General features: G+C 40.5%; 1 protein-coding gene across 9 annotated transcripts in view; it reads right to left on the bottom strand.

Moving 5' to 3' along the window:
- Positions 1–289: 289 nt before the first annotated feature.
- Positions 290–25,016, bottom strand: part of SCAI (suppressor of cancer cell invasion) — a 169,484-nt gene continuing 144,757 nt past the window's right edge. For all 9 annotated transcript variants that reach the window (XM_056540589.1, XM_056540581.1, XM_056540584.1 and 6 more), the window contains exons 13-17: positions 19,269–19,350; positions 15,193–15,265; positions 8,106–8,279; positions 7,754–7,854; positions 290–6,342 (exon numbers count right to left, since the gene is read on the bottom strand). In XM_056540589.1, the coding sequence (XP_056396564.1) occupies positions 6,196–6,342; positions 7,754–7,854; positions 8,106–8,279; positions 15,193–15,265; positions 19,269–19,350 (577 nt within the window). In that variant the 3' untranslated portion in view covers positions 290–6,195. The remainder of the gene's footprint in view (positions 6,343–7,753; positions 7,855–8,105; positions 8,280–15,192; positions 15,266–19,268; positions 19,351–25,016) is intronic.

Raw genomic sequence — 25,016 nt, 5'->3', positions numbered from 1 at the left:
AGCAGTGAGTATGCAGAGTAAGGGAGAGGGAGGAGTCACAGTGCAGGCAAGAGAAGGACACGCCCCTCCCTTTGACAAGATGGAAAAGACATTGAGCAGCTATAATATGCTAATTTTAGCTAAATGTCAGTGATAGATACATGAAAATTACATGTACATGATCAGTATGAGGTACTGAGTAACATAACAGTATTGTTTTCTTTGTGGGATATGACAGATATGCTTTAAAATAGGTTTTCTCAATATGACCAAACCGGACAAATTTGGGGTATTTACAACTTTGAGTGGATTATTATATGGCATCTATTCAAGATGGAGCCACTCTGGCTAATGGAGGAGAATCCAGAGGGACCCTCCTTCTGTGGCTGTCATACAGAAAAAAATATATATATATATATTCACAGATGTAGAATTGTTTGGATTCTGAGCAATAATTTTTACAACAATTTTATCAACAATAATTAGGTCCAAAGTAAATCATCTCCATCCGGTGGAAAAACTATCGTTCTGACTTTCAAATTCTTTTGTTGCCAACAGTAAGTGCTAGAGTTTATTTTAACCCCTTAAGGTCCGGCTTATTTTGAGTCTTAAGGACCAAGCAATTTTCTTTGTTTTTCCTCATTGTATTACAAAAGCCTCAACTTTTTTTTCCCATCTTTTTAATATAGATGAGGACATTTTTTTCTGATTATTTTTCAATGGCACCATTTTGAAGTACATAACAAAAAAAAAAAAAAACATTTGGAACACTTTTTTCATTTAAAGTACCGTATACCAGGCAGTAAATATAACTAACTTTTTTTTTCTATGAAATAGCATGAGTACAAATATTTGTGATATTAAAAATGTATATTTTTTTTTAGTTATAAGTTGTTTTGTGTTGTCACCATGTGAAACTCCTAACCAACAAATGGAGGATAAGTTTTTCTGCATGATACATATCCTTTAAAGGGGAACTCCGGTGGAAAGTGTTTTCAAATCAACTGGTTAAACAGTTTTGTAAGTTAAACAGATTTGTAAATTACTTCTATTTAAAAATCTTAACCCTTCTAGTACTTATCAGCTGAGAAATTTGTGAAGTTCTTTCCAGTCTGACAACAGTGCTCTCTACTGACACCTCTGTCCGTGTCAGGAACAGTCCAGAGCAGGATAGGTTTTCTATGGGGATATGCTTCTAATCTGGACAGTTCCTGACATGGATAGAGGTGTCAGCAGAGAGAAATGTTGCCAGACTGAAAAGAACTTCACAATTTTCTCTGTAGTATACAGCAGCTGATAAGTACTGAAAGGTTTCAGATTTTAAAATCGAAGTAATTTACAAATCTGTTTTATTTTCTGGCACCAGTTGATTTGAAAACATTTGTTTTCCCACTTGTGTTTCCACTGGAGTTCCCCTTTAACCTCTATAGGAGTTTCTCAAACTTTGTAAAACAGCATGTTGTAGCAGTTTTTTTCATCTCAATCACTACTGGCTTCCACACCACAAGCAGGCTGGAGGTAGGCATTATAACTGAGCCAAAACTGAGATCCTTAGATCACTTGGGCAATGCTTTAGAATACTTTATTCTAAAGCAATATTCTATTTTCCTTTATATTCCTTTTCCTTTTTCTAAAGCAATATTACTTGTCAGTGTAACACTGACAGGCAATCTATTAGGCCATGCCTCTGCACTCTTTCTACAGTCAATTACCTAAGATGCTATTGACTGTAGCATCTTATAGGTTTCTTTGATTTTGCCCATTACAGTGGGAGCTTAGCTGTCAAACACTGTCAGCTCCAGCAACATGATATACAGGCATAGCATAGCCTCTTAACCCCTTAAGGACTCAGCCCATTTGGACCTTAAAGGGGTATTCCAGGAAAAAAACTTTTTTTTTATATATATATATATCAACTGGCTCCAGAAAGTTAAACAGATTTGTAAATTACTTCTATTAAAAAATCTGTTTAACTTTCTGGAGCCAGTTGATATATATAAAAAAGTTTTTTCCTGGAATACCCCTTTAAGGACTAAGACAATTTTATTTAACGTTTTCGTTTTTTCCTCCTCCCCTTCAAAAAATCATAACTCTTATATTTTCATCCACAGACTAGTATGAGGGCTTGTTTTTGCGTGACCAGTTGTCCGTTGTAATGCCATTACTCACATTACCATAAAATGTATGGTGCAACCAAAAAAATACTATTTGTGTGGGGAAATTAAAAAGAAAACCGCAATTTTGCTAATTTTGGAAGTTTTTGTTTTCACGCCGTACAATTTATGATAAAAATGACATGTGTTTTTTATTCTCTGGGTCAATACGATTAAAATGATACCCATGATTATACACTTTTCTATTACTGTTGCGCTTAAAAAAAAAATCGCAAACTTTTTAACCAAATTAGTACGTTTAAAATCCCCCTATTTTGAAGACCTATAACTTTTTCATTTTTCCGTATAAGCGGTGGTATGAGGGCTCATTTTTTGCGCCGTGATCTGTACTTTTTATTAATACCATATTTGCTTATACAAATCTTTTATTACATTTTTTATAAATTTTTTTTGGAATAAAATGTTATTAAAAAAAGCAGCTATTTTGGACTTTTTTTTTTTTTTTTACGTTCACGCCATTCACCGTACGGGATCATTTACATTTTATTTTAATAATTCGGATATTTACGCATGCGGCGATACCAAATATGTATATAAAATAATTTTTTTAACTCTTTTTGGGGGTAAAATAGGGAAAATGGGACAATTTATAGCAACCATTCAATTGCCAATCCTGTTCAGTGATATGTATAGGATATAGCACTGATCAGGGTTATCGGTCATATTCTGCTCTGGTCTGCGGGAAGGCAGATCAGAGCAGAAGACTCCCGGAAGGCAGCGGAGCCAGGTGAGGGGACCTCCGTCTGCCGTGCAGGATGATCGGATCGCCGCGGCAGCGCTGCGGGCGATCCGATCATCCTGTTAAGTGACAGCGAAGCTGCAGATGCCGTGATCTGTATTGATCACGGCATCTGAGGGGTTAATGGCGGACATCTGCCGGATCGCGGGTGTCCGCCATTACCGGCAGGTCCCTGGCTGCGATCCACAGCCGGGACCTGCCGCGCATGATGCCGGCATCGCTCCGATGCCCGCGGTTATGCTCAGGATGTAAATGTACGTCCTGGTGCGTTAAGTACCACATCACCAGGACGTACATTTACGTCCTGCGTCGTTAAGGGGTTAAAGCCATTCCATGACTTACATGTGCATCATTGTGGTTAAGAAAAAAATAAATAAATAAGGGCTACTGCAATATTTCTTACAATAAGTGCAATTTCCATGGGAAACTTTATTTCATGGCAAAGTCTTCTGACAAAGTGAAATCTATGGACAGCTTACAATTGGACATGTGAAAACGAAGCAGGTCCGATCCTCTTTCTGCTCCCTACAATTGGTGCCGAGGACAGTTGGGAGGTCTCTATACACATTATATTCCCTCTACATCTTGTAAGAAAAAGTGTAGAGCCAACTTTAGTAATTAAATACAGCAAACATGAGAAAAGTTTACAGCCTACCGAGGAGAAAGAAATTAAGATTTTGTGAATTATCTATTTTGTGACAAAGCCGCAGCTTTTTAAATCACATTTTGCTGAACTCGAAAACATGCTCAGTTGGGATTACGGATTGTGTTCCCTCAGCTCAGAGGCCAATAAGAAAACATTTGGTTACATTCAGAATAAATTCCTGCTAGGTAAGAGCTGCGTTATTCAGAGCTATTGACTGAATGCTAATCACTGATGAAATACTGGTAATACATTAAATAATAGTGCATATTGATGAATACCTTCCATACACATTACAGGCTGTAATCCATCTAAGTGAGTTATCCAGGATTTGTAAAAAGTTTCATATGGGCCCAAAAAGCATTGAAATAAACCAACATTTGGAACACACTGTTCCGAACGCTGGAGCCAGCGCAGGGAGCTTGTGACTTCATAGCCCTGCTACTCATGACGTCACGCCCCGCCCCCTCAATGCAAGTCTATGGGTAGGGGCGTGACTACTGTCACGCCCCTACCCATAGACTTGCACTGAGTGGGGCGGGGCGTGACGTCACGAGGAGGCGGGGCTATGGCTCATCTCTCAGATCCTGAGGTTGGTTCCATTTGTCACCCTGGCCTCTCTATGGGAGCGGACGTCACATAACCACTGCAGCCAATCAGCAGTCAGGTGCCGTACTCTTGGCCTCTTCGCTCAGTAGTGGCAGCAGAGATTCCAGGAGTACAGCATGTGAACCCTGATTATTGCGTCAAGTCACATGATGTCTTCTCCTAAGAGGAAGAACAGGGTGCTGACCACTGCCTGAATGGGGAATCAGCACTGGAACTGAAAGGTCATTAAATGTCGGTTTGTTGTTTTAATGTGTCTAAGACTTTATTATTAGTATTATTATTATGATTTTTTTTAATAAACCTGGATAACCCCTTTAAAGGGGTACTCCTCTGCTCAGCATTTGGAGCACACTGTTCCGAATGCTGGAGACGGGAGTTTGTGATGTCATAGCCCCGCATCCTCGTGACGTCACGCCCCGCCACCTCAATACAAGTCTATGGGTAGGGGCTACGCCCCTACCCATAGACTTGCATTGAGGGGGCGGGGCATGACATCATGCGTGGCAGGGCTATGAAGTCACGAGCTCCCTGCTGTGTTCCAAATGCTGAGTACCCCTTTAACTATTGTTTTAGCTAAAGAAATGAACTAGCTTTGTACTTCAGTTGCAAGATTAGCCAATCCCCTAACTATCCCCATACACAGATAAGCACTGGAAACGTCAAGCTAAAGCTAACAAAATTTGCGGATCCTAATGTACAAACCCCACAGTAACAAGGAACGCAGGGAACTGCATTTCACAGACTTAGAGATCATACGCTTAGAGAACCTTTTGCCTCAGTATCAGCCCAGGAGAAGAGTCCTATTTGGCCAGGCCTAACCTTCTCAGGCTATGAAAGGTTGTCATACAGAGTGCAGGCCCCATACCTGCATTTATAAAGTGCTCTCTGAGTGACGTAACATATTTTTGTTCATGTCGGAGAGACATGTTTTGTGGTCCCCACATTTACTACTAACTGGTAACCAGGTTCTACCACAAATTGTTATTACAGATTCATTTTATGCCACTGAATTCTTGGTTGCTAAAACCAGAGGTTTTTCCTTCTGCAGTATAAGTAATAGTAGAATAAATAGTAGAAGCTGACATCTGCCTATTAAGCAGACTGTATATCAGAAATTGGTTCTGTACAAATAAAAAAAGGAGAAAAAAAATAAAACGTTGTAAAAAGATTGTCATGTACAATAGTCAAGAAAAGCAAGGATAATATCAGTTATGGTAAAAATCAACAAAAAATCCGAACACATAAGGCACTACTATGCAATGCTGACCCTGTGACAGACATATGTTACAAATCATACAGGTTTCTATGTAAAAGTTCTACGACTTCTATGTCCAAATCAGACCCCTTAAGTGCACAGATCCCACAAGGCTATCAATATACTCGAAGTTGTGTATCTTTGGCACAAACTGGGTTGGATACAGGATGTGGTATGAATGCGAGAAATTAAAATAAAAATTATTACTACTACTACTGTGCCTGTCCCCAATTCCTTCATATACAACCACAACTAATGCAAGAGTTGGAAAGTACCATATCTGAACAGTTCAACAATATGAAAATACAAAAAGGTTGAGTACGCCAAGGTCGGCCTTTGTATGTGGAAGGCAGGATCTTCTTTCTTTTGTGCGGTATTTAGTCACATTTATGGAGTTGTTAAAAACCACACGGATGAACTGTGGACTGGGCTGTCTGAACGCTTCTTTTGGTTCTCCTGTCTCCACAAAAGTAAATTCTTCATGCTGTGGGAAGGGGGAAGTTTCGTCATTCCGGGACAGAACACCTAAAACAGCATGCGCAGGAAAGCTAGAGGCAATTACCTGCAAGCAAAAAAAACACCACACTACTGATCGTACTGGGTAAAAGGGGCAAGACAGCGCAGTCACAATGGCTCCTCTGTACCTTTCTCAGGGAGATGCTTGATTTAAAATCAAAGCTTGGGATTTAGAAACTAAAAAGTACTCTAGAGAAGTGATTTGCCTTAGAAAATATGCACCTTCTAGGTTCTGTGACCTTAAAGCCACAAGTGTTCATTTAAAACTGGTGCTTTTTTTTTAATATTCATCCATGGTGTTCTCCAGAAATAGGTTCCTCACATCTAGTATTGAGGCCAACTCCAAAATCTGTTTCTGCAAGTGAAGGTTTTCCACCAACTCATCTCGGGGAAGAGTAGGATAGGTTTCTGGGTAATTTCTAGTCTCCTGTAAAACAAGAATACATGACATGATCTAAGGGATACAATACCAGCAGAAAGCCTAAAATGTGTTTACCAATGTATGCGCCCGCAACCCCCCCCCCCCCCCCTCCGGGCCAACACAGCAGCTTTCTAAACACGAAAGCTTGTGGCTTCCATGTTTGTGGCGTCACAACAGGCTCCTTCCATTCATTTCTATGAAAAGAGGTGTGACATCATGCCTCTTCCCATAGACATGAATAGAAGGGGTGTAACGGCTGTGGTCTCCCCTCTTCCGGTACAGAGCAGAGTTCACTCCCTGCAGCGCATTTCTTAGTGCCGCTACGGACATCACAGAGAGGGCCCTCTGCAATCAGACATCTTATCGCCTATCCTTTGGATAAGGGGAAACGATGTCTAGTGGCGGTGTACCCCTTTAAGTAAATCTGCAAGCAAACCAGTTGCTTGCCATGTTTTTTTTAAGGATCAGACAACCCATTTAATGGTATGGTAGCAAACAAACTCTGATTTTAGATGGTAGGTACGCTGATTATCCAGCCAATGATAACTAAAAGTTAGAGCTTCACTTAAAATATTAATGCCTAATGAAATATGAAAAAGAGCTTTAACTTATTTAGTATAGCCCGGCTTGTTTACACCTATATTTGGTTAGTCAACAAGCCCAATAATGAACTCACAGGGTTGTCTGGTTTAAAAAATCTATTTCACATATCCTTTTAGGGTATTATGCGCTTACAGAGGTGAATCCAACATTTAGGCTAACCTATTAACAATGTAGAAATGTAACAAAGAGCATCTCTCTTACATGGATAGTGAAATGATTTATCTTGGATCTGTGTAATGCTTCATTGCTGCAGGAAATAGAATGCTTGCTGCTGGTTTCCTCTGCAGATCACACGGATTGCTAGAGGTCCCGGCAGCAAACACCCTGTGATCAGCTTATCACCAGAAACTCTAAGGCTAGGTTCACACTCCGGAATTTCCGCCTGCAATTCCGCTTTGAAATTGCAGGCAGAAATTTTGCTTACTAAAATGTATAGTGTAGTGAATGGTTTTCCGTCCACAAATTCACTCTTCGGAATTTGAGAAGCGGAATTTGTCAACGGAAAATCTGCTTGAAAATTTCCGCCAGAAGAATGGCGTTACTCATTTTTCAGGGGGAAATACTTGCGGAACACATTTGGAGACTACAATGTCCGCACGGTCCTAGCGCTGACTGATTCAGTCGGCGCTGGCCGCACTCGGAATCTCCGGGAGGAAATTTTCTGCCCGGAGAATCCGTAGTGTGAACCTAGCCTAATAAAAGGTAATGTCCAAAGCGAACCACCGTTTAAACTAAATCATGAAAACGTAAATGATAAGAGTATATTAATAGTCCCATAGTAATTGCTAAGCATTCATTGTTGTTTAATACTTACCTTAAAACTTTTGTGCATTCTAAGAGTTGCAGAACAAAATATGAACCTTGTAAGAAGTAAACGCAAGAATTCATCCCCGAAAAACTGAAGGAAAGCTTGGTCTATGAAGGACAAAATATAGTCACGTTGGACTGTAAGCAGTCATTACAAGAGGGTTTACAAGATTAGAAAGAATAGGTCTGCTTTTTGCTCTCCTAGAAGCAGCGCCACTCTATGGGCTGTGTCTAGTATTGCAGCTCAACATCATTACCTTGAAAGAACTAAGCAATACCAGACACAACCCATAGACAACAGTGCTCCTGTTTCTGGTACAAAACATACATTTCTCTTTAATCTCAGACTAATTTCTTACCTATGGATCGGGAGTGTGTCAAGAGCTGTGCAATATCCCTATTGATTTTTTTAAGATGGTCTTGACATTTGTCCCAAAGCCCTTTACGCATGCTGGACAGGCCAGAGATGAACAGAAATGCCATAAGAGGATTATTTAAAAAGAGGGTGAAGAGGCTTCCACGTTGAGAGTGATCTGTAAGATGGAAAACAGGGTCAAGGACTGAAAAAACAATAGGTAGGTTTCCACACGTTTTTTTCTGGCGTTTTTATTTTTTACATTTTTTTACTGCCACTGCAGTTTTTAGCCATAGTCAGAAGTGTATTCAAAAGGAATGGGAATTATAAAGAAAGGACTTCTACTTCTCCCCTCCTCATGGATACATTTCTGACTTTGGATCAAAACCTGCAGTGACAGTCTTTCAAAAAAAATAAAAAAAAAAGAAAAATAAAAAAACACCAGAAAAAAACCTGTGTGGAAACCAAATCTGAAAAAGTGGCTTAAAAAAAAGCACTCAAGCATTTTATTTTTTTCTTGTGTATACCTATTTTAGTTGACATGCCATTTATAACTAAGCAGATATGTCAAAAGTTTTGATTGGTCAGGGTCTCAGTCCTGAGACCTCCACCAATCTATTAGATATAGCCAGGGGAAGCGCGCAGCAGTGCGATTTACTTTCTGGCTTAGCACCTGCTCTTATCCATTGTAGGAGACAACCTGCACAGGCTAGCAAGGTAGTGAAGCACATTGCTGTGCAAATCTGCAAGCTAACGGCTGGTGGAGGTCTCAGCACTTAGACCTTGGCCAATCCAAACTTTTGACACACCTTCAAGACTTGTCAAAAAGTTTTGTTTTTTAAACGACAGTTACCTTTTTTACAGTATCAATGAGCCACCTGTCTCTTTTCTTAGAGAACACTGTGTATGACACTTCTTTTCAGGAAGCACAATTTGTGCAGCCCTTTTATATTCCAAGGCACTATGTATTTAGGGGGCATAGTGTACATGTGACTATTGTATTCCAGGAGTACAAGTTGTGTAGCATTATTAGGCTAGGTTCACACTACGGAATTTCCGCCTGCAATTCCGCTTTGAAATTGCGGACAGAAATTCCGCTTACTAAAATGTATAGCAGTGGTCTTCAACCTGCGAACCTCCAGATGTCGCAAAACTACCACTCCCAGCATGCCCGGACAGCCAACGGCATACATCAGTGGTCTTCAACCTGCGGACCTCCAGATGTCGCAAAACTACCACTCCTAGCATGCCCGGACAGCCAACGGCATACATCAGTGGTCTTCAACCTGCGGACCTCCAGATGTCGCAAAACTACCACTCCCAGCATGCCCGGACAGCCGTTGTGGTAGTTTTGCAACATCTGGAGGTCCGCAGGTTGAAGACCACTGATGTATAGTATAGTGAATGGGTTTCCGTTTACAAATTCACACTTCGGAATTTGTCAAGCGAAAATCTGCTTGAAAATTTCCACCTGAAAAAAAATGGCGTTGCTCATTCTTCTCGCGGAAATACTCGCGGAACACACTGCAGTCTATTGGAGACTGCAGTGGCCGCACTCGGAATCTCCTGGCGGAAATTTTACATTCAGGGGGCAGAGTGTGTGGCGCTATTATATTCACGGTAAACATTGTTTGGGACTAGTATGTTTGGGACCAGTATAATTGCTAAGTGTATGGCATAGGGAGAGTATTGAATTAACATAAAGTGTTGAGATGTATTGAAAGAGTGAGGTAATGGAGGTCTGGGTTGAATAGAGAATAAAAAGAAGGAGTACGGTTCCTTTAGAGAAGATATCATGTGACTCACTCAATGTCACTGTGTATTCTTCCCTAGGGCTATGTTGCATTATGGAATTACCTACAGCAATGATGTGTGATCTACTTTGTAGAAAAAACAAATCATCATCATACCTTACCCCAACCATACTGATCGCTGTCGTTTTTCACAAACTGAAGAAAGCATTAACTTGCCCTTGCAATAGACCTTTGTACTGTACTTGATACTGGCACCGTATGCACTGAGCTTGGTTCTGGCACCGCATATACAGTATGAAAAGTGTGATATTGGCATTGTATTGCTGTGCTGGGCTTAGTTCTAGTACCATATAACGTGTATATGAACTTGCTTTCTGCACTCTATCGTACAAAAATCAGATCTATAGACTTAACCCTAAACTAGCCGGGATGATGTAACGTACACTGTGCACACGACACTGCCGCCAATTATCGTCCTCTACAGTCTCTTGTGCATGTATGGAACATGACCGCCGAGGACAGTGATTGGCTGCAGTGTGCACCATGTACGATAATCCACCAAAGCTCTTCTGGTGAAGGACATTGCATTTTTGGTGATTTTTTTTCTTTATCGACATAATCTCCTGCATACAAAAAATCTAGTGTCTCATAGTGTCTTTCTGAGGTATAGGCTGGGGCCATATACCACTAAATCACATCCATCCTGCATAGGGTCACATGTTAAAAACTGTGAAATGACTTATTTCATACCCATAATGCTAACTAACCTCTCTTAAATGGAATCGGATGAAAACATTTTAATCTTAAAGGGGTATTCCAGGCAAAAACTTTTTTTTATATATCAACTGTCTCCGGAAAGTTAAACAGATTTGTAAACTACTTCTATTAAAAATCTTAATCCTTCCAATAGTTATTAGCTTCTGAAGTTGAGTTGCTGTTTTCTGTCTAACTGCTTTCTGATGACTCACGTCCCGGGAGCTGTCCAGCTCCTATGGGGATATTCTCCCATCATGCAAGGGATATTCTCCCATCATGCACAGCTCCCGTGACGTGACATCATCATTGAGCAGCTAGACAGAAAACTTCAGAAGCTAATAACTATTGGAAGGATTAAGATTTTTTAATAGAAGTAATTTACAAATCTGTTTAACTTTCCGGAGACAGTTGATATATAGAAAAAAGATTTTGCCTGGAATACCCCTTTAAGAGGGTAATTTCTTCCTGTTAGGGATTTTCTCTTAAGAGCAAAAACAGACAAATGAGCCATCATCCTGGCACATTCTGTGTATCTGGACAGAGGCCAGTGTAAATCATGGCTTGTCTAACATGCTGCTTGTTTAAGGTCACTGATCACAGAGACATCAGAGGGTTGAAGTAAGTCAGGAACATTCATGTGAGTGCCACAAACGGAAGTGTGAAATCCCCAGAGACGACTCCTGTAATGCCACCACCAGAATCTGCTTGCTTGGCAGAAGTACAAACCCTTTACACCTTTTCACCTTCAGCTCACTTTATTCCTAGGCTAATTTAACCCTTATATTTGTATCTAGTACAGTGATCCCTCAACTTACAATGGCCTCAACATACAATAGTTTCAACATACAATGGTCCAGAAAAGACCATTGTAACTTGAAACCAGACTCAACATACATTCCTACAGACAGCCCAGATTTGTGAAACGTGTCAATAGCTGGAAGAACTGACCAATCAGAATGGACGTTTCACTGGTAAAACCCCCTGTATTACTGAAGTGTATGCACTGACTGGTGTCTGGTACCACCCCCTACAGTACAGGGAGGTACTACATGCTCTGTATACTTTACCTGTACCAGGGTTAGCTGCTCCTTTGGACACCAGGTGAGGGCGGCTCCATGTTAATTTTTTAGGACACTGTGTACTTTACAGGACCCTGAAGAAGCTCCTGTCCTCTACATAGACCAGTGTTTCCCAAGCAGGGTGCCCCCAGCTGTTGCAAAACTACAACTCCCAGCATGCCCGGACAGCCTTTGGCTGTCCGGGCATGCTGGGAGTTGTAGTTTTGCAACAGCTGGAGGTTCCCTGCTTGGGAAACACTGACCTAGACAGTGATTACAGCTCCCAGCAGATCTTTATTACTTTTATATGGAAGGATTTGCTTTATCTGTATTAGTTATCTACTTATTTTTCTTTAATCCTCACTTTTTCCTATTTTTGGATGACATTTTGGGGGCTTCAGAACCAATTACCAGGTTTCCATAGAGTTATGGTTTCAACATACAATGGTTTCAACATACAATGGTCGTCCTGGAACCAATTAATATTGTAACTTGAGGGACCACTGTATCTATATCTAATGTTCAGACACCACTCACCAATACATGGTAAGTGCAGGTTTACCATGATTGATTATATTTGGTATTTTTGTCTACTTTTTTTTGACTTTGTATCCCATAAAGGTGAATTGCTTTAAAGGGTCTCTGAAATCTAGGGACATCTGGTTTGATGTTAATGTCGGTAATATATAGCTGCAAATGTATATGAAAAGTGCATTTTTTTTCTATATTTAACTGTTCTTTATCTGTGACAAACATGGTACCAATTCTAGGGAAAAACTGTCCCAATGTGTTTTCTTCCTGAGCCATTCTGGGCCTAAACTGAGAAATCTGACCCCTAGATGGCACTGTTGAACAGATCACTTACAGTAAAGCCTCTATGCAGAAAGTAGAATGGCAGCTCTTAAACATTTATAGGAGTGCAGAGAGCAAATAAGGCCTTGTTCACATCTACTGGAGGACAGAGAATGGACCTAGATGGCCCATTGCACAAGTGACCCCGTCCCCACAGGGCCCCATTAATTAAATAGATTCTGCGAGGTAAACGTGGACATAGCCTTACTGTCGAGGCATTAGAAAACATTTCAGTGTGGTGGTGCATATTGTTCTATCATATTCTCATCTGACAGACTGTGTGGCAATGTTTTCCAACTTTTGGCTTTCCAGATAAAGCAAGCTACAACTCCCTTTATGGCAAAAACTCTGGGAGTTGTACTTTTGCAACGCTGAAGAGCCGCGGATTTAGGAACACTACGGTTAAGAGCAATGATCTGTAACCTGTGGCTCCTCAGCATCATAAAACTTCCAGCATGCCCGAAAATAAATTTTTTGTTTACATCTACAAGTACAGCAGCAAATCTGTGGAGCTGAAATACTGAATGAAGTTGTCCCACCGCGGGGTAGCGCAGCGGCATGCAGCAACTATTGATTTCAACGGGGGGGGGGGGGGAGCGGGGTTTGGGGTAGCACCGCGGCGCTAACAAAGTTATTGTTTTCAACACAGGGTGCCTCCAGTTGTTTCACCACTACAACTCCCAGCATGCCCTGAAAGCCAGTAGATGCCAGGGCAAACTGGGAGTTGTAGTGGTGGAACAGCTGGAGGCACCCTGTATAGTGAACTAAGGGCGGAAGTGTCGGCCCCAGCAGGCATCAGTGATGTCGTGCCTGCTGGGGAAGTCAGCAGACAAAAAAGCATTTTTAATATAGTAAAAAAAAAAAAATGTAGAGGCAGGGAGGGGGTAAGGGATAGATGGGCAATAGGCAGGGACAGAAAAAAAAATGGATGGTGGGAGCTACCCTTTAAGCATTAAATGAGCACTGTCAGATCTAAAAACTGTTTATATGTTGTTACTGATGAAAATTTTATATTTCTGTAATATGGATGTTTTTAAATTTTTTTTTTATATTTAAGAAAGAAAACAGCTCCTGAAAATCCCACTACTAGGGGTCCCCATACCTACTGGGACAAGAACCAGTCCTGCAGCAGCATCAGGATTGTCCATGAGTCATGGACAAGAGATGACTCATGGACAAGGCAGCATGAGCAGACACACCAATCCACTCCCACCACCACAAGGAGGGACATGCCCCCTTCCCCGAGGATTTCTAACACTGTGAGCTAATGAAAAGAGGGAATTTTGTAATAAATATAGGTGATAGAGGCATAAACATTAGATGTACACGGTGAGGATTAGGTAATGAGTAACATTTTTTTTTTTTTTTGTGGGATCTGATAGGTAACGCTTTAAACAATTAAATCCATGGACTGTCTCTTTAATTTGGAAATGTACATGTAGTTGCCTCTATGTGCCCCAGTTAATGGAGTTCCTAAATAAAGAATGCTCCACTAGGATATTTGAAAATTAGTTTACCAGGATAGCAAATAGAGATCAGCCTGTCAATCATGATGACATCAGGGCAGAGAAGACCAAGTTGACCGCCTAGAAGACACTTTTCAAATCTGGCACGTAACACTTGCTGTAATCTTGACTTAAAATACTGCAGCTATCACCCTGTTTCTCTTACCAATTTACTCTATGCTAAAATTATAGCTATATGTTTCCAACCCCTTCTCCACTCTATCATCCACACTGGCCAAGTGTACTTGTAGGTGGTAGAGAAGCTAGAGACTCTGTCTCATATTACGTAGGCTCATGTAGGAGGGACTCCTACGTGAATGCTCTCTGAGGGTTTATGAAAGTGGTTCTCAGCACACAGGTATGGGTCCTTTCCTTCTACCACAAATCTTGGCCTTTGACTTATTTGCACAAGTCAAAGTTCCGCCCAGCTTTCTTCCCCATTCCCTATTCACAATGGCATCCGCAAGCGCTGCACCATCTGGACTCCTAAATATTCTAATGATGGAGCCTCTGGCGGTGGTCTTGAAGGGTAAATCCCTCATTCAAAGGGTTAACAATGGCTGCATCATCATACAAATTGTCCCTCTTTGCTATTATATATTAATTCACCACAGATCAGCATACCAAACATTCTGAATGTTTGATTCATATGGCGCTTGTAGTAACTGTAAAGTGGGCCTAAAGGTTTAAGCAATGTTATGACATTTTACAGAGATATGTCAGCACTTTGGATCAGTGGTGGTCCAGGTGCTGAGAGCCACAGCGAAAAGTATAACAAAAAAGGAAGTAGCGCTCGGTTGAGCACTTTGCCCCTTCATCTTCTTGGAAAGCTAAGCAATCAGTGGTAGGACGTGGCAAAAGACTCATAGACCGAGCAGGGAGGATGGGGCGCAATGGTCAGCCGAATGGTACATGTATTTCTGTATTAATCCTTGATATATTATGGTAACCCTAAAATGCTGCAGCACTCAAAAGGATCAGGGCACCTGTGGTTGGGGTAGTATGATCTTACTGACAGGTTCTGTGCGCAGTCTTTGATAATCTACACATTGCTGTACCATATTGTAGAATTTCACGACAATTGATCAGCAGATATTGGGTTAAAGAAATTTTTAATATATAAACATATTTGTATAAATCTAGGAAATTCACAATGTCAGCTATACCTTGAAAAGCCTTCGGATATGCTGTTGGAGAAAGCAGGCAAACCAAAGGCTGTCCAAACAGGTTGGTGAAATTCTGCAAAACAGGAAAAGTAACAAAATCAATAACACAATGTAGTTCCCTAGGAAAAAAAAAAATCGAGACAACATAATAAATCAGGGGAGAGAGAAAAAGCTCAAGTAGGAAATTACATTGCAGCCCATCTATTTTAATGTACAGACTTTATCATCCTCACTTTTATAATACTAAGCAAAGGGTTTTCCCATATTTACAAATAGGTACAGAAAATCACAGGAAGAGGCAAGTTTAGCTCCCCGCTCCCCGCACCCCTGGGACTACTTACGAGCTCGAAACCAAAAAAGTGGATTAAGGGTCAACCATAAATCACTACCACAGACCATGGGCACAAAGCCCAAGCCCACAATACCCTTTATTATTGTGTGTGTCCCAAACCCTACAAACTTTTATTAAGTTGTCTAACAACACAAAACAATAACCAAATTATAAATAGGAACCTCTTTAAAATCACATGCACTGTTTAATGTGTATCACAAAGTATATGTAGATACCAGGTCAACTACCCAAGTGAATAATGTATATTCAGTGGCGTGCAGCTCCACTGAATAGTACATACAATAGTGATGCTTATTAAAATAGCAAGTGTATATGCCCCCTCTACATGCTTCGTTGTATACTGCAATGTCCTCAAGAGGGTACACATGGTTAGTGGGGAACACTTTCTAACTTCATACCCCTACCACCCCTGCAGGCAAAAACATCTCCCAAAAGATTGTACCATATATAACATATATTTCTATGCATTATATATGGTAAAATCTGATGACCGGTTCCCTTTAAACATATAAGCTGTTTTTTTTTATTTATATATTTTTTTTTATTATTGTTTTTTTTGCATAGGAGATGCAGTTGTTATTCTGGATGAAGTATAGGATATGGACCAGCCTGTCTTTATGACCTTTGCGTTTACATTTGCTTACTACAGTCCCTGTTTCTACAATTGCAATACATAGATCTATAAATCTCTCAAGACACAAAAAGCATAACTAAACATACTTATAATAGTAATCTATAACACAAGATGACACCTCCAGGCACACAACTATTACCAATAAAAATAAGAAAAAATAGAATGTGCTATAGAAAAATAATAGCCACAAGTCTGCAATAGATGTGATAAGGAGGACCATTTTGATTACTGATCAATATATATATATATATATATATATATATATATATATATATATATATATATACACACACACACACACACACCCACCCACACATATTAAAAATAGATACATTCTAATATGCTGCAGAAAAACATTTTCCTTATGAGACATTTCAGCTTGCAAACTTGCTGACCAAGAAGATGAAGACCTTGGAACGAGGCCAAGAGAAGCGAGATAAAGGCGGCTGAAAGTTGGCAGACAAAATATTTGAAGAGATATAGACTGTGTAGGAGGAGAGAAATTTGGAATCTACAGGATGAGAGTGAGAGGGCGGCATAAGTGAACTTATGCTAAGAGAGAAATGGATGCTTATAAATGCGCATATATATATATATATATATATATATATATATATACATATACATACACACACACACACACACACACACACAGGTGCAATACTCAAATAACCAATCAAAATATAACATGATGATTTTGACGTGATAACTAACCTCCCTTTTTGTCAAATGTAAAAACCAATGTACTTCCGTGTAATAAACAGAACTCCTTGGGGAAGCTCCTTAGCCAGTATGCTGAGAAGGAGATATTATACCAACATTCTGTCTGGTGTGTATTCCTTGTGTCGGCACTCAGCAGTATACAGCGGAGGTCACTCACAGTTTAAGGCCTAACCAGCAGCCATCCTTAACAGATGTACACCAAACAATCACATTTAATAACACAACATAAAATTTCCAGCGCGACTCAGAGGAGCCTGTGGACCTGACAGAGTAAGGTAACATTCAGAACATTCTGTGGAGTTATCTTCTGTAGAGACTTTGTTTTGCCCACATATAGCATAGTGTCTGTTGTGCACTGAGCAGCAGTATATGCTATGGACTCATGTATTATTAAATGTGATTATTAAATGTGATTGTTTGGCGCACATCTATTGCAGACTTGAGGCTATTATTTTTCTATAGCACATTCTATTTTTTTCTGATTTTATTGTTAATAGTTGTGAGCCTGGAGGAGTCATCTTGTTTTATAGATTGGTTTCTTTAGTAGTGGGTATTAGTATTGGGTGGTACACAGATAGACCCTCAGCTGAATTGAGGGTGAGCCACAGTAGTTTTAGTTTTGTTCATACTTATAACAGTGTTCAGCGACAACTAGCCCCCTCGCCCCTATCATAACCATGCACGGTCAGGGTCCACAGAGTGCACATATTTATTTCAATGGAAAGAGGGAGACTAGCTTTTACCAAAAACCTCTGCCCCTGGCTTATCACCCAGATGGACAAAAGGATCCGCAACATACCAGGGGCACATTTTAAGGGGGCATCTGGTTTGCAGCCACACACATAAAATTGCTGTTAGGATTGGCTGGCATTAATGTGTATAGCAGGAGCTGTTCTTTAAGACAGTAATGGTACAAAACCTGGTATACTCACCTAAATCTAAACTCAACAGAAAAAAATGTACAATATACTGCAATTCTATTTTTATTAGAACTTACAAGCTGCGGATCTGTGCCAGCTATGACTAACAGTAAGTTGCTTAATTGGCAGACCTCCATGTCTGTCACATTAAATACTAAGAGGACAGGAGAGGCTGCTGAGAGCAGTTGGTGTCACAGCTGTGGCTGCTAGCACTACTAACAATGCCATCTTAATACCAGCTTGTGCCCAACTGCAGGAAGACGCGAGCCCGGCAGCTGTCACCGTACGCCCACAGCACACAACATAATGCTCTGGTCAGTTCTTTTATCTTAAAAGAGCATTTCCTTGTAAATACGGTGCTACAGTTTGTGTTTAGCTAGTTCTATTTATGAAAAAGTTGGGCGACAACCACGTTGATAGCAATTATCGCTCCCAACCCTTGACATGTGATTGTCAAATCTGCCCCGCATGAATCAATACATGCGTCACTGCAGAAACAAACAAACCTAGTGGGAGCTGCAGGGACTGCCATACTGTGAGCCACTGAGCTTTCCTTGGAACAGGTTATGAATAAGCTGCAGCTGAATAGAAACTTTAAAGGGATACTCCCGAGCATGAAAAGGAGTAGTGCTCCTGCGTTCCCCCATAGTACCACTACAGCTGTTCGGTCCTCTGGTACAGTCTTCTTCACGGATCGTCACACTGGGCTTTGCCTATCACCAGCCGAGGCAGGATATCTCTGCAGATGGTGATCGGCTGAGCGCCGTGTGATGATCTGTGCACATGAAAGAAGGAAGAAGACCGGAGGACCAAACAGCTGTAGCGGTGCTACGGGGGAACACAGGAAGTGGAGAGAAAGTTTCTTTCTTTTTTGCAGCCCGGCCACCACAGAGTGGAAATACTTTTCAGTAGACTACTCCTTTAATTTTAGACTTAAAACGGATTCAGGGCAATCACTGGCCGTAGAGGTGACCCACCCTAACCATTAGCATTGAGGACCAGCATCGGAGAGGAATTGACGTCATGAGGAGGCAGAACCCATTGTATTGTGTCATCACGCATGGAGCAAACTAAGCTCCGTGCAGTGATGACTCCGGGTGCTGCAGGAGAGATTGTGGGGGTCCCCAGCAGCAGGATCCCGCGATCAGACATCTTATCCCCTTGCCTTAGGATAGAAGATAAGATATCTAGGGCGGAGTACCTCTTTAAGACATCTATGGCCTATGCTGTGTATATAAAATAAATGTCTAACAGCGCAATGCCCTATACATGGTCGGATACAATACAAATTATGAGATGATTAGATTAGTCCTGATATGCTGCTATAGAGAGATGTATATAAGTTCTTATTGTTAGTGGGTGGTGACTCTAGGGTCAGATCAGAGGCCCCAGCTAAACAATACAGGTAGCATATATATCTTGCCATAAAAAAGGACACAAAGAATACCTTGTACGCCACACTGTTAGATGAATCCACAATAATAAATAAGGGTTTCCTGGTGAAAGGGTAAAGATCCCCGGGATGAAGGCTGCAAGAGAACAATTGGTTCAATAAGACAGGTTAAACACCAGAATAGCCAAGTCAACACATCAGAAGTATAATAATAAATACACTTAATCCCTGGCATCCTGGCCATAAAATTCATTATATTTTTCATTACAATAGTCATCCCTCGCTGAAGATAGAGAAACCTTAGCTGTCTGAGTCCCCAGATCAACAAGTGACTCTGCCATACATCTGGGCTTAGAGCAATAAAGAGGCTTATACGACCATGATAATGCCATCCACTTCTAAGTGTCCCTAACAGATAAAGATACTGCAACCGGAATAAAATGTCTTGTTTGCTCTTTGTTTTAGACCAGCCTGTGAAAATTATTTTCTTATAACTTAGTGTTAAAAGGGTTCACCGAGATGTCATGCTGATAGTCTGTCCTTAGCATAATCCATTAATGGCGTGAGCTGTATAGGGACAACCTCAGGGACCCCACCTGATCAGAAGAATGAAGGCACACTTTAAAGGGGTACTCCACTGGAAAACATTTTCTTTTAAATCAACTGGTGCCAGAAAGATTTGTAAATTAGTAGTTTAGTATGAACAGGTGTGTTCGGCACTGCTGCAGGATAATTCCTCTCTAGCAGTCCCACTCAGTGCTACACCACAACACACAGTGTGATAAGCCAAATGAACAGAGGTGCTCTCCTTGTGTATAGCACAAAATGCCTGAAAGTATCACAGTACTAGAGAAATGAAGGATGCACTCACCGCAACAGAGGCAGGTAAAACTTCACTTTATTTCGGCAATGTATCAAACAGACAGGAGCAGCATAAGTGGAGGACAGGGAGTGCAGGACGCTGTAGGGCATGACGCAGACCGGCATGACGAATCCCGCACGCGCGGGTGAAAAGGCTGTAGCCCCTCAGCGTCTGCAGCGTCCTGCACTCCCCTTCCCCCACTTATGCTGATCGTGTACGTTTGATACATTGCCTAAATAAGGTGAAGTTTTACCTTCTTCGGTTGCGGTGAGTGCATCCTTCATTTCTCTATTATGTGAGATTGTAAATCTACTCTGAGATTTGTAAATTACTTATATTGAAAAAATCTTAATCATTCCATTACTTATCAGCTGCAGTATGATCCACAGGAAGTTCTTTTATTTATTAATTTACTTTCTGCCTGACCACAGTGCTCTCTGCTGACACCTCTGTCCATTTTAGGAACTGTAACGAGTAGGAGCAAATCCCCATAGAAAACCTATCCTGCTCTGGACAGCTCCCAACATGGACAGAGGGGTCACACAAAGGCAATTCAAAAAGAAAAGAACATCCTGTGGATCATACAGAAGCTGATAAGTACTGGAAGGATTAAAACATTTTAATACAAGTAATTTACAAATCTGAGGGGTAAAAAAAAAGAGACTGTGTGCGGCTCACAACCTGGGATATTCGAGGTTAATGTGGATAAAAATCGGTCCCCACCGATCAAATAAAGAAAAATCAAGTATACAAATGTAACCACACCTCAAGAATATCACCCTACTGGGTACACAATGAATAAAAAATGAGACAGATGGTTTCTGAAAAAATGCAAATTTTAATAAAAAACAGAAATATCAATATAAAATAGTAGTTAAAAGATCAGAGCATTAGTAATAATAAACAGTCACTGGGCCCTAATGACAGATAGATGTTGAAGCAACTACCTAAACAATTCTGGGATAGTCCATGGATATTGGTCCGAATTGGACCGTTAATCCGGCAAAAAAATATAGTAGATGTTTCAATGATGGCACAATTGTTAGAGTGGCATCAGATGGATTCGCTCACAGTTTGTATAGAATGAATGGAACAGTCTCACCCTGGCTGCTGGTTCTGCACTACGGCGGGCCAATGGAAACAAGTCCTGTATTCTCTGCGATGTTCTCGGCGTGAATGCCTTGGCAGCTGGAGGGTTCCGGCAAGGAGCTCCCTCGTAAGCGGTCCGTGATGTCAGCAAACACTGATGTCACCACGGACCGCTTACGAGGGAGCTCCTTGCCGGAACCCTCCAGCTGCCAAGGCATTCACGCCGAGAACATCACAGAGAATACAGGACTTGTTTCCATTGGCCCGCCGTAGTGCAGAACCAGCAGCCAGGGTGAGACTGTTCCATTCATTCTATACAAACTGTGAGCGAATCCATCTAATGCCACTTTAAAAATTGTGCCATCATTGAAACATCTACTATATTTTTTTGCCGGATTAACGGTCCAATTCGGACCAATATCCATGGACTATCCCAGAATTGTTTAGGTAGTTGCATCAACATCTATCTGTCATTACGGCCCAATGACCGTTTACTATTACTAATGCTCTGATCTTTTAACTACTATTTTATATTGATATTTCTGTTTATTAAAATTTGCATTTTTTCAGAAACCATCTGTCTCATTTTTTATTCATCGTGTACCCAGTAGGGTGATATTCTTGAGGTGTGGTTAAATTTGTATACTTGATTTACAAATCTGTTTAACTTTCTGGCACCAGTTGATTTAATAAAAAGTGTTTTCCAATGGAGTGCCCCTTTAACCACATCTGGTTCAGTACTGCTTTGGTATTTACTTCAATGGGCTGAGCTGTAGTCCCCTTTGTTCTGCTCTTCACTGGGCTCCATAGGGTCAAACTGTTATGGATTCCACATTTATAAACTATTCTAAGGATAGGTCATTAATGTAAAATCCCCCCCAAAAAACAACTATTGTGATCGATTCTAAGCAAAATCTAAACAGAGATCCATTTTGATCGGTCTTATTGACATTATTAAAGTGGTTTTCTGTTATAAGAAAAGAGGTTTGTGATTTTTCTGCCTTCTACAAACAGTTCCATATGCGTTGTCTGTTATTGCAGCTTGGAATCCATTCATTTCTAAGATACAGAGCAATTTCCCAATTATGGAAATCCCTTCATTAAAAGATGCATTATGGAAAGAGCAGAACTCACTGTGCTACTCAGTTTTTATAACTCCTATAAACTTCTTCAATGGTAGTTACGGAAACAGTGGAAAATAGCAATTAGAGATGAGCGAATTTACAGTAAATTCAATTCGTCACAAACTTCTCGGCTCGGCAGTTGATGACTTTTCCTGCATAAATTAGTTCAGCTTTCAGGTGCTCCCGTGGGCTGGAAAAGGTGGATACAGTCCTAGGAGACTCTTCCCTAGGAATGTATCCACCTTTTCCAGCCCACGGGAGCACCTGAAAGCTGAACTAATTTATGCAGGATAAGTAATCAACTGCCGAGCCGAGAAGTTCGTGACGAATTGAATTTACTGTAAATTCGCTCATCTCTAATAGCAAGCTTGGCTTTACTTGGTCTTTGTCTAGATAAAACGGCCATTGGTTGTCTCCCTAGTCAAGACAGGAGTTAGGAGCGCTATGTTGTGGAGAGAAGTACAGTGTCATCTTTCAGACATTTATGGCATGAATGCATGTGATTGAAATAATCCTTTAAAGCAAAAGGTTTCCAACTCTGTTCTTAAATGGGTACTCCGGTGGAAAACTTATTATTTTTTTTTTTTAATCAACTGGTGCCCGAAAGTTAAACAGATTTGTAAATTACTTCTATTAAAAAAATCTTAATCCTTCCAGTACTTATCTGCTGAATACTACAGAAGAAATTTTTCTTTTTGGAACACAGAGCTCTCAGCAGAGAGCACTGTGCTCGTGATGTCAGCAGACACCTCTGTCCATTTTAAGAACTGTCCAGAGTAGGAGAAAATCCCCATAGCAAACATATGCTGCTCTGGGCAGTTCCTAAAATGGACAGAGATGTCAGCACTGTGCTCATGATGTAAGCAGAGAGCTCTGTGTTCCAAAACGAAAATAATTTCTTCTGTAGTATTCAGCAGCTAATAAGTACTGGAAGATTAAGATTTTTTTTTATAGAAGTAAATTACAAATCTGTTTAACTTTCTGGCACCAGTTGATTTAAAAAAAATAAATAAATAAATAAAAGTTTTCCACCGGAGTACCCCTTTAAAGGCCACCCTTTTATTTCAAATGAGTAACTGAAAAAACCTTGGTGGGACTTGTGGATTGGGTAAGGGACCACTGTGTACCTGTCACAAAAAGAAAATACATTTTTGATATGTCATAGAGACATATTAAAAGTATTTATTGGTCAGAGTCTAACTGTTCAGACTCTGACCAATAGATAGAATGAGCGGCGTGAGATGCCACACACTCTATGTAACAGAGACGGTCCTAATAGATTTACGTTATGGGACCATCTCACATTACGCAAGACGGCACTTTGCTCGTTCTACCAACTGGTTGGGGTCTGAACACTCAGGTAAGGACCAACTACAACATTTGATATATCTCTATAGCATATCAATAATTTTTTGGGTGCCGATTTAAGATTTGTGGGGTAATATGTAAAGGAATGAAAATATGAGGCATTTACTTCAATGTGCAAAATATGCTTACTATTGGCCAAGACGGGTCGTTTTTTATACTAATCTGGTCAAGATCTTTCACCATTGTATCGTGACCAAGTAAATATAAAGCAGTAGGATTGAAGAGAGGGAATCCAGCTCTACCCTCCAGTGTAGTGCACGAATCAGGGTACAATATGCAGAAGACGACGATGATCCAGCACTTGAAGTACGATAGCTTTATTGAAGATCACATGACACTGTTAAAATCGACCATACCACAGACGCGTTTCGAGCGCATGCGCTCGAAACGCGTCTGGTGGTATGGTCGATTTTAACAGTGTCATGTGACCTTCAATAAAGCTATCGTACTTCAAGTGCTGGATCATCGTCTTCCTCTGTAAGGCTAGGTTCACATCATGTTTTTGCCATACTGTTTTCAATCCGTTTTTCTAAAGAAAACTGTATGGCAAAAAAACGGATGGAGCAGTATGGGAAAAAGTAAACCATATGCGTTTTTAAGCCGTATACTGTTTTTCAAAGTGCATACAGTTCCGTCCATTTTTTATAAAAAAAAAAAAAGTTTTTGATAATTGTGTCCATTTTTAATGGGAGGGGTCTTGGGTGGGGACTTAAGGATGCAAATGCGCATGTGCAAAGTAAAAAACGCATATGTTTTCCTGTATGGAACCTTATATATGTGCGTTTCCCATTGACGTCAACCACGGTTTTGACTCCGGTTTAAAAACCGTACTGCAACCGCATACGTTTTTTTTAACATGGACGTCAATGGGAAACGCACATGTATACGGTTCCATATGGGAAACCGTATACGGTTTTTACTTTGCACATGCGCATTTGCATCCTAAAGTCCCCACCCAACACCCCTCCCATTAAAAATGGACAAAATTATCAAAAACGCATGTTTTTTTTTTTTTTTTATAAAAACGGACGGAACTGTATGCACTTTTCAAAACAGTATACAGTTTAAAAACGCATACGGTTTACTTTTTCCCATACTGTTCCATCAGTTTTTTTGCCATACGGTTTTCTTTAGAAAAACGGATAGAAAACAGTATGGCAAAAACGTGATGTGAACCCAGCCTAAGGCAGTAGGATTACCTGCAGTTCTACAGTATAAGAATAGGACATGCATATATCAGAGAGGCAAATTACAAACTCAGTCCTGCTATATTTGTAGGAATACTAATTAAAAGCACCACATTGGAGCAAATTACCTAAGCACGGAATTATCTATGCTGCCAGGTGGTGCTGACAAAAA

Source organism: Hyla sarda, chromosome 9 (assembly GCF_029499605.1).
Source record: "Hyla sarda isolate aHylSar1 chromosome 9, aHylSar1.hap1, whole genome shotgun sequence".
Taxonomy (NCBI): domain Eukaryota; kingdom Metazoa; phylum Chordata; class Amphibia; order Anura; family Hylidae; genus Hyla; species Hyla sarda.
Note: the sequence above shows the minus strand (reverse complement) of the source record. Positions and strands in the feature narration are given on the sequence as shown.